The sequence below is a fragment of the Lampetra planeri genome, chromosome 26 (assembly GCF_965212315.1).
Source record: "Lampetra planeri chromosome 26, kcLamPlan1.2.h2, whole genome shotgun sequence".
Lineage (NCBI taxonomy): Eukaryota > Metazoa > Chordata > Hyperoartia > Petromyzontiformes > Petromyzontidae > Lampetra > Lampetra planeri.
This window is the reverse complement of record NC_136132.1, coordinates 2,163,371-2,176,750: the sequence shown is the minus strand read 5'-3', so window position 1 is coordinate 2,176,750 and position 13,380 is coordinate 2,163,371. Positions and strand designations below refer to the sequence as shown.

Genomic DNA, 13,380 nt, shown 5'->3' with positions numbered 1-13,380 from the left:
ACGTGTACATAAAAGCACGCACGTTAGAATTAATCTCTTTCATTTTGTATGTGATTTGTTCACGTCACTTTTGCAGCCACTCGAGGCACGAGCATCCCACGATTTTATTCAAAATCAAATCACGGACCTTGAAATTGGACAAACCGTCACGTCGTTACCGATGTGCGAGCCCGCCGTATTCTGTTCAAGATTACGTTACAAACGCACAAATGCTGCACCTCGAGAATAACAAGTTAAACCCTAAACCCATCTCCAGAACAGCACTGACTTTTGAGGGTAATTGGTGGTTGCCTAGCTGCAGTGGCTGCGATGTGCGCTTGTGGTTGCGGCTCTGCCTCCGAACGCCCGGGCTCAATCGCCCAAGTGGGTTGGGGAAATCACTTTTGGCGAGTAAGGCACCGAGTCTGCAATGAGTGAACACACGGCGCCTGAATCTGTCGTGACAGGGCAGGCCAGCCAAGGAACAATCCTTTATCTCGGTGAAGGGTGTAGCCTCTTCTGTGTGCACACATCTGTCGCTAAGTACATTCGGCTTTCAAAAGCAATGCAAGTTTTGCCCTCTTTGCGCACGTGTGTGTGTTTGTGCTTTGTTGTGTAGCCTGGCACAAGCGTCGTGGTGATGTCACCGCCACTTAGTGGCGAATGGCGGTTGTTGTTGTTGTGGAGCGGGCAGCTGTGTCGTGGCTAGTGCACTACGATAAAAACACCCCATCAGCCTGAGTTTAATTCCTGGACACGGCCTTCAGCAGTTGGCGATTATCTGAACTGGTCCTGGGCTTCCACTCTAGGTCCTGGTGCGACGTTAGTTAGTTTATTTCTTTTTTGGAGCCAGCTGGCCAGAATTGGGCAAAACCTAGCCCACTTTTCACCCAAGGCGAGTGGGAAGCACAGACTTAGTGTTTCTAACATAAAATTACTATTTAATAAAAGTCACAATAAGAGACAAACAACGTATGTACAGGCATACTCCGGTTTACGCCCAGGATTCATTCCTGAAAAGCAAAACGCAAATCGAAAGTACTTAAGTCGAAACATTTTTTGGCTAATCATCGCTGTGAAAAATAAGTGTATGGTTTTGATATATTTATTATTAGTTGTTTATCATGTCAAAAATGTTTTTAACCTTTATAAAAATAGTCGCCATAAATACGGTATGTGGGGAACAAATTTGAAAAGAGTACACATCAAAGAGACTCCGAGCCATTCAGGGACGCTTGGACGTCATCTCGTGCCTCAATGTTCGCCGTGCAACGTAGAAAAAACTGGAGCAGAATGGTGAAGTTCGTAAATCCCAAGTAAGTTATAGTGAGGTACGCAGTACGTGAATCGGGATGGAGTATACGTATCAACAAGTTGAGTACGTTGTAACGAAAAGTACATAAAGCGGGAGGGCGCAAATCGGCATGTTATTGTACTATTACAAAGTAAGATTTTAATAACATTTCTTTAAAACTTAAAATCTACGTCCACATCGCCATCCATTGGAGGGATGTTGTTTCTTATCTCTACATTTTTTAAAATATTTTTTGTATTTTGACAAGAGCCCGGTAAAGAGCACTAACGATTAACAAAGGGAAAAGTGGGGATGCAGAAATTCTGCGGACAAAAACCCCCGAGGAGCGGTGCTCACAGGGCAGGGGAAAGGGAGAAAGGAGGGCTCGCTACGCTATGCACGTTGGTACGACGGTCGTGAGCGTGGAAGTTTTTAAATTTATTGTTTCTCATCTTTAGCAATTCCCACCGGGGCCACGGAACGGGGTGTCGAACAAGAGTTTACGGAGCGGCCTAATGGTGCCCAGACCCTGCCGACCTCACTTCCTGCTATTAGTCAGCCTCACTTTTCATTCTGCAACAGGAGGAATTGAAGACAGATTTAAGCCATCCTAGCTTAAAACAGCAGAGATTCATTAATCCGTGTTGATATGGGGGGGTGGGGGGGGGGGCCTCCGCGGAGGTTAGACCAAATAATCCGTAAAAATATTGTTTGCGCCAATAAGGTGTGCCGGGAATTATGGGAGGAAAGAGTCGCGCGATTCCACTCATCCGTGAAAATGTTGCGGATTACAGGGAAGTGGCGAACGTGATCAGCGGTGAAATGAATTCAATATAATGCATAATACAGGATTTTTCTTTGGTTAGATCGTGTAAATATAAATGTGTTGTTAAACCCACCACCACCCGACACGACCAATTAGTGAGGTTTTAGTCACGTAAACAGAACGTGCCGATTCGTTACGAGTACAGCACTAGTGTGTAGTGTAGTGTATAGTGTAGTGTATAGTGTAGTAAACTAGTACAGCACTCGTGTATAGTGTAGTGTATAGTGTAGTAAACTAGTACAGCACTAGTGTGTAGTGTATAGTGTAGTATACTAGTACAGCACTAGTGTATAGTGTAGTGTAGTGTATAGCAGAGGTGTGGACTCGAGTCATGTGACTTGGACTCGAGTCAGACTCGAGTCATGAATTTGATGACTTGCGACTCGACTTGGACTTGCATAACAATGACTTTGTCCCACCTATGAGATGTGGACTCGAGTCATGTGACTTGGACTCGAGTCAGACTCGAGTCATGAATTTGATGACTTGCGACTCGACTTGGACTTGCATAACAATGACTTTGTCCCACCTCTGGTGTATAGTGTAGTAAACTAGTACAGCACTAGTGTATAGTGTAGTGTATAGTGTAGTATACTAGTACAGCACCACCGGTGTATTGCAGAGATTGTAAATGTTGTGGATTTATTCTCCAACACACCAGTGTGCTGTACTTGTCTTTTCTTTTTGTTTTCGCGACTCCTTTGCCTTTTGTTGCATCTGCGGCTTCGCTCTCGTGTGCGATTTAAAACGCCGACGTTCCACCTGCACACCTCTGCAATTTCGCAAGCCGCCAAAGAGTTAACGACTGCGCCGTTTGCGTTTGGCCGCGATCTGCGCTCGTCCCGCGTGTCGACTGCAGTTGGAAGCCACGCTCAGCCTCGTGCGGCGGATCGAGAAGACCGGCGTATCCGCCATCGCCGTGCACGGCAGGTACGGCGGAAAGGGGCCCTGGCGCCGCCCAAGGGTGGTGGTGGTGGTGGCGGTGGTGGTGGCTGTTTCGCTCCGTCCCTTCCACCGAGCGCCCCACCCATGTCGTCCCCGTAAACGGAAGTCGGCGAGGATACTGGCAGATGGGAAAATGTCAAAACGCTCTTGGGACTATTTGTTAAGCGCTACTTTTCTTGTGCCAATTACCGATTGTTTTTCGCAAGTGACGTTCGTCTCCGTGGCGATGAATGTTACGAGGACCATCGAGCGTGAACTTCTGGTTCCCAGTTTGGAAATGAGCACAGGAAGTGAATAGAGGGAAGTAGCTGCCGGGACAAAAAAAACATTGCTTTTTCTGGCCTGTGCATGCTCACGGGTTAATGCGCCCAGTAATCATCGGGGTGAATGCTCATTGCGCATTTCCTCAGGACCAAGGATGAGCGTCCACGGCACGCGGTGCGCTGCGACGTGATAAAGGCCGTCAGCGAAGCCGTCTCCATCCCCGTTATCGCCAAGTGAGTGCCGCGATTCCCAAGCGCCGGACAAGAATGACACCCGCCGGCCACGTGAAATATGAATACGCCTCATCGGGGGGCTTGATTTCGGCGACGGGATGTTTTTTGCCGGTTGCTGGAACCCCCAGCCTGCATTGTGGCATGTCGGTCGGGTTGCGGAAATATTCTCCTGTTCGCTGACCCGGATGGGCCCTGTTGAAATGAAGCACGGGATACACATCCACATCTGTTTAACATGTAGGCCTTCGCTATACTGCTAGGTAGGATCGCGTGAAGATTTACACGGTCTAGCCCAATAAACATCTTTTATGTGCGTCCACATCTGTGGGTCTGCTGCGGTGCCGTGCGTTCGCCCGATAAGGAAGTTCACACAGTTGTCAAATCTGCCCCGTCAAACAGTTTGCAAGTAACTAGTTATTTTATTTTGTCCGCTGGATGCCCCCCTCTCCCCAACTTAGTTATTACAGTTGTGCGTGCTAATTAGGTGCATAAATTTACATCGAATATCTCGTAGACCGCAGCGCACCAACCCTGTAGGAAAGAGTGGCCCAAAGAGATGACATCACAAAACTTGTTATAAAATTTCTGCGGCAAACCTCTTTGGCCACACTTGCGGCACAGTTTTGATATTCCTCGTATAAAGAGTGTGCCATGCATTCCAATCAATTTTCTAATATTTAAGCCTCGGAGGCAGGATATGTCAAATTGTTGTAAAACAACCGTGATTAATTTGAAATACTTTTTTGTGGCATATGCATAGGTGACCAAGTACAAGTATCTGCCCAAATTGAAACCCGCAGTCTCAGCAGTTGCTGGCTCAAGTGCTCCGATTCACACGGCCACCTGATCAGCTATGACATTTAAGGAATCTACACACGTGCGTGCGTTTCTAACCACTCGATGTGACCCTCGGGTAGTAACAAACGGATGGAGGAAATGTTTGAAGAACATTTGCTAAATATGAATATTGAAACTAAGGAGAGAGAACATGGATTTTGGCTGGGCAGTTTATTAAATGATTGATGTTTGTGCCAGGAAAGGAAGTTGCTTCTGAGGTCGAAACTTTCCAGTTGATTTGCGATCACTCAGCTCAGAGAGAGTGGATCCAGCGGCCACTGATTAAAGCGGACTTGTGCAAAGGCTAATTGACTCGAGACTCTGGATTGGCACGCTCGTCTTGTGTCTCTCTACACCGGTGGAGATGTGTTCGGCTAATGGTCAACTGAAGGGAAACATTTGCATTTCTCTGAATAGCACTTGCTCGCAGCGTCGTTGTCATCGCCCGTAGCCATGCTCCGTGCACCGCTGGATGAAGACCTTCCTACACTGTCGCCATCTATCATGGTAGCGACATTGTCAAAATTCATGTCGCGGTGTCACGGTCCATGCTCGTATGGCTGGCTGGCTGGCTATTAGAATGTCCATTATTCAACTCCCTGTGATTTATGTGAACAATTTTACATGTCGGTGATGAGAAACGTAAGGGCCTAAAGTTCTTAAAATTAGTGTTGTCCCCTTCTTGGCACTGCCTCAACGCTCATTTGAGAGGTAACACTTTTACGTAGTTGAGTCTACTGGCAGCAGCCGTGTGATGTTACTCTTCTAGCAGCAGCCGTGTGGAGCCTTGGTACCGATGAAGTTATCTTATTTTACCTTTTCTTCCGGTTTCGTCATCGGAACGGGAAAGGGTTCATGCTATTGACCGACCATCCCAATGCTGGACTCTATGCAAACATAGTCTTGAAACTTGTTCAGGATATTCCTGGGTAAATAATTGTTTTCGTAGTAAACATCCCATTGCTGCGGAGCTTAACCTGCCTATCGACTAACAGAATAAAAGTGGCCTCTATAAAATGGGATAAAATAAAAGTTAAACGATCGAAAAACAGTATCAAATATTATTCGACGTGTACATTTTTTTGCACGTACATTTCATTACCCTTGTGTATGTTTAAGATGCTTTTCTGGAAACAAGCTTTTGTGGCACGATGTCCGTTGGGTATTCTGGTGAGCCACTTGGAGTGGGCTGCTGGCCTGCTGTGAATTTACATTGTATTGAAGAGCTGCGCATAATTGAATCTGCCATCGCTGCGGAGATGGTGCTGCTGGTGTTGTACCAAGGCGACAGTCCACTTTCCATCCTGTCGTATTTTTTTCACAGGAACACGCATTTTACAGTTCTGTTGGGAATATCGCAGATCTCTCATTTTAGTATCTTGACATGACTGCAAAGACAAAGTTTCCCCCGCGTAGCCTTCGCAGACTGTTAGGGCAAGTGCTGCTAGCGAGCACCTACGAAGGCCATGACGGCACACGAAGGGGTGGGTGGCCAGCATCATGCCTGGCTGCCTCTGTCTCCTCAGTGGTGATGTTTTGACATCGCATAATTTAAGGATCAGTTGACTTAGAGGATGCCCAGGACGGTTCAGTTAAATGTCACTGTTTTTGGCCGTGAACGGGAAACGAACTCGGGTCACCGGGTTCGTTAACACAGCATGCTCACCGCTACACAGCCACTCCCCCACACACACGCGCACACACTCACCACTTTGGGTCCTTAACCATAACAGCTGCACCTCGTGGTCATTTCATAGGGCACTTCGATGCCAGAGGTGAGCATCCTCTCAGATGGATTGCATCTGTGGGGGCTGCCACTCTGCCACTATTCTAGACCATTGGCCAGTGTCCCTTCTCGTGACTTCTTCAGCCCAAGCCCACTCACTCCTTCTGTTAACTCTTCGAACGACGTCTTTAACCTGCGTCCATAATCCGGTACTTTTGAGGGGAGGGGATTGGTGGATCGCACTGGGATCGTGTGTACGATACACGTGCGGAGGCCAACGGAGTGCCTCCGGCAGGTCGTACGGCAAGTGGTTTGTGTTCGTGAAGCCTGTGCGCATTTCCATTTTACGACAATGCAAAGGTTGCAGCCCAATGCTGATCCACTGCTGCATGAAGGCCTCCCCCACACAGTGCAATCTTGGGCCTTGTTTGACCGTGCTTCTCCGGGCTGGTCAGTATGGATGTTGGGAGGGATTTCTCAGAACTACTTCAGATGTTGCCACTGATGTTGTCCATGGCCAGGAATCAAACTCAGGTGGCAGGATTCATGCCTGCACCTCGTGACAAGACAGTTTAGTAAATGCTAATATTTACAGCCTAATTCATTCATCTGTATAAGTAATTAATCAACTATCAATATACATTAAATAGTATTTAATGGGTCCTCTCATACATTATTCATAAGAAATGCATGAATAAACATATGAAGTACATTTGTGTTTTTTAATGTGGTTGCGTTATCGCTTTACGCACACAAAGACAGGGTTATTGATTTCACCTAGCGTACGTTCTGAAATAACTGATGCTTTCATTTGCGGAATAATAATCATCGTCGTCATCAGCAGCCGCGATCAATCCACTGCTGGATGAAGGCCTCCCCAGGCCGTCGCCACCTCTTGTGATCCTACGATGCAGCATTCCATCCGACAGCCGCACATGAACCGACCTCATCGCTCCATCTCCTCGTCGGACATCCTCTCCGACACGTTCCATCCCCTCGATGCCACTCCGTCGTTATTACTCTTTAATAATCAGGACACATAAGGTTATTATATTTATTTGAACAAATCACAAAGGGATATTTAATTTGCTTTAACAAACGTTTAAACTGACTTCCATGAACATTAATGCACACATGCACGCATTGATTTTCTTTTGAAATTAATTTGGAACTTTTTTTAAAGATGACAGCAGCCTTTTCTTACGTGAAGATGAATTTAACTCGTTCGTCTTCAGTAAATGTTCTTTAAATTGTAAATGTCGTCTGAAAAAGAAGAAGACAAAAATATATATTAATAACGATAATAGATTAAATGATAACTGAAAGAATTATCAATTAAAAATGTTTATGTCAGTGTTGAAGTAAATTACTTTTGGGCCACCCTGTACAATGCACTTGTCAATTGGGACTTGCGGTGGGGCGGTTGCCAAAATGTTGAACTTTGCAAACACCGATGGGCGGTTTTCTATATTTCATCCTTGAAAAATACGACCTTTGTTGGGTCCAATTTTTATTTGTTTACATGAGCATCCAATCTTGGGGCTGCATCTCTTTAATGTCGACCATCGACGCTCCTGTGGGTCGCAAAGGATCCAATAAAAAGAGCGACCCTCTTCGTAGCCCAACCCGATTTTCTCTTTGCCAAAAAAATGGGAGTGCGAGTTTTGCCTTTCTGTTGGGGGTAAATTTTTTCTCAAATTTTTTGGACATTTTCTTTCACCTGCGATTCCGCGTTGTCCACAAACAGATCTGCACCGCTGACTCGGGGGGCTGTGAACATGAAATGAGCATCGCAGCCCTGCTCATTTGTGCATGAAATCACTTTGAGACCGTTTATTTTACGCAATTACGGATAATGGAGAAAACTTATTTGAAGGTCCCGTATATAAAAGGGAGAGAGAAAAAAACTGCGTCCTGTTCGCTGATCCATGGCTAAAGCACAATGTGGTTATTAATAAGAGTCAGGGGTTTACGTTGTGTGGACAAAACAACGATGAGCCCTCAGCTTCTGGCCATGTGACATGGTGTTCTCAGCAACATTTGTTTAATTTCTTTCGCACCGTACATTGCCAACAGCGCTAATCGTTTGTGCGTTCTGTAGGCACTGACATCCGTCGCTCGGCAGAAGCAGCATTCATGCGATTTGACTGCAGTCCTCCGATGAATTTGAAATAACATTTTGCTGAAATATTGTTTTTCGTTCTGTTTCGCGTGAAGATGTAACGTAACCTTTTCGCAATATTCACTTAAAGGCTCTTTGCCAATCCATTGCTCGATGGAGGCCTCCCCACTCGCTTGTCGGGCATCGCGGTGATTTGACCGTACTTCACCACGCTGGTCAATGTCAGTTGGTGAAGTGGCGCGGGGGCAGGAGGGGGGGGGGAGAAGGACCAAACCGGATATCAGTTGTCACAGCTGTTAGCTCTGGCTGGGGTTCGAACTCGGGTTAACGGGTTCGTAGCGCAGGGCGCTGTGCACTGCGGCCACCGCTTCGCCCGGCCTTGTAAGCTCGGCGAGGCCTAATGGAGACCTAGGATTGTTACAGGAAGGCATTGCTCGTCAACGCTTCGGTGGACATGCGAGAGCCCAGTGACTCACTCGCACCCTGCCCAGCTGTTCACGTTACATTTAATTGTTCCAAGTGCTTGCTTGAAAATGTGGCTGGGGGGGAGGGTGGGTCGCGAAGCTGTGCCGTGCCACAGATCGGTGTGAGTGCGGCGTTACGTGCACCATAACGCTACGTTCCCTTGAGAGATAAATAAGTACAGGCTGTCAAATAGGCCTCCACCAGCCCGCGGAGCTCCTCACTCTCAGAGGGCCGCGTCGTTTCCGCTAGGGCAGCGTACCCGTTCTTACCCGAGCCTCGGGGGCTGTCGCGCTGCCACGGCGTCAACAAAAATTCACCCCAGAAAGTAATGCGGTAGTGTAACCAAGTTTGCCTCATCACATCACCAGCCGTGATCAAGATTGATCCGCTGCTGGATGAATGCCTCCCGAAGCCGTCACCATCCCTGGCAGTCCTGCGATGTAACTGTCCACGTGGCGCCTGCACACGACAGCTGATTTCGTCTCTCTGTCTCCACCATGGATGTACTCTCGGGCACGTTGCCTACCCTGGCTGTCGCTCCACCATTAGTGATGACTACTGGTCGTGATGACCGCCGTTACTGATGACTGCCGTTACTGATGACTGCCGTTACTGATGAACACCGTTACTGATGAACACCGGCCAGCGGCCCTTACAGCGCCACGGCCTGCCCAAGGCCAATTGGGCAGGCCGTCTTTAACCCGCAATGGCGTCGTTTACCGGCATACGTTCTCTAAACAACGCGTTTCTCTTTCTCAGCCTCATTTCACGCACGCATCTCTTTGTATTTATTTGCAAACTTTTCAGAGTTTTTCTATTCACGTTCATCAATGTCCCCGTTTTCTCAAAAAAATAAGCACGGCATAACAGGCATAGCGAAAGGCAAAAAGTGCAGCGCTGCGAATCTTTGGTCACATGACTGCTGGTGGAAGGGCCTCCATTCGAGAGAGCACCTCGAGATTCTTCTCCGTTTTCTCTTCCAGGCTGGCCACATGTAATGAAAGAGTGGGTATATCCACACTCCACACAACCGCATGTGACCTACTGGTCCACGAACTGTGGTGTTACCCATTTATACAGCGGGTTGGGCAGAGAAAGATTCTAAGAAACTTGCACCATTGTTTCAACTTCCTCACCACTGGGAGATCAAATGGCACCGTTGGCTCTTTCGCGGCTATCTGGAACGCTCTTCCTTCCGATATTAGGAAGCCACTGGAACTATGCACTTTTAAATGTAAATGAAAAACTCATCTCTTTAGAACCGCTTTTTGTGTTTCGTTTGTTGTCCTTCCCCTGCATTTCCGATGAGCACGGTTGGCTACGTATGGTGCGAAAGAAGTTCAACATGCGGTACATTATTCAACGTAGCCAGGAGAATACTCCTTGGTTTCCAGGCTACGTCGAGTGGCAGGTCGCTAAGTTCCCCAATAAGACGGTGCTCCTCTGTTTGCCTGGTGCCTATAAGGGAAAGATGTTGCCGATTTTGCTATGACCACACATCTCTTTGATCCTGAGAGGCCTGGCTAAAGTGCTAAATATGAAGAAGCAGGCAGCATTAGGGACAGGAAATACTACGACACACGCCCAAGCTGTTATCCACAACACGAGTCAATCAATTGATCGGAGGGAGAAGAAAAATTGTCTGCCTGGACGCGTGCTCTGGAAAGCATCCATGGGATAATTACATGGTTGAGATCGCCACGATGACTGTGTGCTCCAGCAGTACCCTGTACCTTATTCAGGGACTTACAAATAATTGTCTGCAGTGAGCAAAGGGCCATGATTACTAATGATTTCCACACCCACTGCACTAAGCCGTTTTGTGGGTTGCCTTTTTGCCGCAAACAGGCTTGGCAATGGGCTTGTGTGTGTGGTCTGTGTTTTATGACTGTAACACCGATATGTGATCATGTACAACCCTGAGTCATTCCACCGCTGGATGAAGGCTTCCCCATGCCGCTCGTTTGAATGGTTAAGATATCCCTTGCTACGAACGTTAGCCATTGGGTGGGAATCGAAAGTCGGTGCCAGCAGGGTTTTGTAGCACAGTAAGCGCTGCGTCACCGCTGCACCCTAATACAGGGCGACCTATTTGGCGGGGGGTCACTGGCCGCGCTTGTGAGAGAGCCGTTTAGCTCAGTGGGCCTTACCCGCTGAAAAAAAGAAACATTGGCAACGTCTCGGTGTGGTGGCGTCGCCGTTGGCAAGCGACCTTCGCGTTCCAGGACAGCGTCGGGTCTTCGTGTCGGCTCGCTTAAACCGACGACACGGGGAGAGACGGGGCGCTTGCCCCAGTGGATGCACAGCGCGCCGTTCTCCCCGGGCGCATCGATCAAGATGACCGCCGTTTCCATTCCTGACCCCCCCCCCCGCTCGCCTCCTCTCCCCCCTCCCCGTCCCTGCATCGTCTCCCAACTGCGCCACCGCGATTCTTAAAAAAAAATCTCAGACTATTAAAAAACGAATAAAAATATAAAAATCTCTGACGCCTGCTGTGACGACGCGTGCGGTTGCATGCACCGTGGTCAATTGGCAGCTGTTTGACATTTGAGTGCCACGGTGATGGGATGTTAACTGCCTCGCCTGGTATACAGGAGGTCGTGGGTTTGATCCCGACCCTGGCGCCTGCTGTATATTTGGAGTTTGCATGCTCTCCCCGTGGTCGCGTGCACTTTTATCAGGGTCCTTCGGTTTTCCCCTCCACATTTAGAATCAACGTCCTTTTGAGAGTATTTGGCTGCAATACATATCCGCAAGATAAGCCATTTCGTTGAGCTATCGCTTGTGGCCAGGTTGCTTCTGAAAAAGAGCTAAATAGCTTAGTTGGCCTTACCTGATAAATAAATTAATTGTTGCTTTGTTGTGTACAGCTTCCAACTAGTGACGTGAATATATTATACATAATTCATATTTAAGATTGTTAAATATTCATTGTGTATCTTTTCATTCGTGAATGGTGTATTATAATTTCAAGATATGCTTTTGTCAGCTCCTAAGACATAGTTTTTTTTGTAATATATATTTACTAATTCATTTGTCAATGTAAAATAATTATTCAAATTGATTATTCATTGATCAAAGCCCTTCTGCCCCAGGGCTTACAATCACAGCACATGTTTTCTTCATATTTAATTGGACATCGCTCTTATGACCTAGACCACCATGAGCCAGTGCTCACAAAGCCCAAAGAAATACAGGTTTTCCTTCGCTTCATGTGGCACATGAGTCCCATAAAAGGGCACACGAAGTGAAATCGCACAAAACCAATCCAGTCGTCCAATCCACAATGCACTGCACGTAACACCTTCCTGCTGAGTCGCTCACACAGTACACACACACAGTACACACACAGTACACACACACAGTACACACACTGTATACACACACAGTACACACACACAGTACACACACACAGTACACACACAGTATACACACACAGTACACACACACAGTACACACACACAGTACACACACAGTATACACACACAGTACACACACACAGTATACACACACAGTACACACACTGTATACACACACAGTACACACACACAGTATACACACACAGTACACACACTGTATACACACACAGTACACACACACAGTACACACACACAGTACACACACTGTATACACACACAGTACACACACACAGTATACACACACAGTACACACACACAGTACACACACTGTATACACACACAGTACACACACACAGTACACACACACAGTACACACACAGTATACACACACAGTATACACACACAGTACACACACACAGTACACACACTGTATACACACACAGTACACACACACAGTACACACACTGTATACACACACAGTACACACACACAGTACACACACACAGTACACACACAGTACACACACACAGTACACACACAGTACACACACACAGTATACACATACAGTACACACACACAGTACACACACTGTATACACACACAGTACACACACACAGTACACACACACAGTACACACACAGTATACACACACAGTATACACACACAGTACACACACACAGTACACACACACGATGTCCCACGTCCGACCGCATAGCCGCGTGTAGAATGAATTCAAACCGGGCAGCGAATTTTGGGTAGAAATAAAGTTAGACTCATACGCGAAATCGCAGAAAGTGAACTCTCTTATAGCGAGGGAAACCTGTTTTATTACGTTCATCGTTGATGTCCTTGTTGCATCTTATACTACCGCATGCATTTTCGTGGTTTTGCTGGACTGTTTGTGAGGGCTTTTGGGATTGTACCGAGTGTCTTTCTGAATTGTGTCCACCGTCTTAATCTACGTCCTGAGAATAACTGAAAGAGCTCCCCAGTGCCTGAAGGAGCTCCCAGCACATGGCGCGAAACGTCAGACATCATGCCGAAACAAACACGGCACAACCTGGAAATACATTGCAGGGTTTTGTGTATTTCCCTCCAGATCTGTGATTAGGTGCATATCCCATTTCCTGTTCCCTTGTTAATTCGACTTTGACACTAGAGACATTCCGACACGTGACTTCAACCACAGGGAAATGTTGCCGTTGATCACCGCAGGTTCGGGCGCTGCTTTATCTCCTCTTTTCCCTTTCTCGGCAAGTTTTAAAGTGTTTGCGCTCGTTAAAATTGTATCTGCTCTTGCAACTGAATGAATTGGATCAAATATTTAATA

At 47.0% G+C, this 13,380-nt stretch overlaps 1 protein-coding gene across 4 annotated transcripts in view; it reads left to right on the top strand.

The window, feature by feature from the left end:
- Positions 1–13,380, top strand: part of DUS2 (dihydrouridine synthase 2) — a 137,533-nt gene that overhangs the window by 99,214 nt on the left and 24,939 nt on the right. For all 4 annotated transcript variants that reach the window (XM_078606441.1, XM_078606440.1, XM_078606442.1 and 1 more), the window contains 2 exons: positions 2,959–3,029; positions 3,455–3,541. In XM_078606441.1, coding sequence (XP_078462567.1) covers positions 2,959–3,029; positions 3,455–3,541 — 158 coding nt within the window. The remainder of the gene's footprint in view (positions 1–2,958; positions 3,030–3,454; positions 3,542–13,380) is intronic.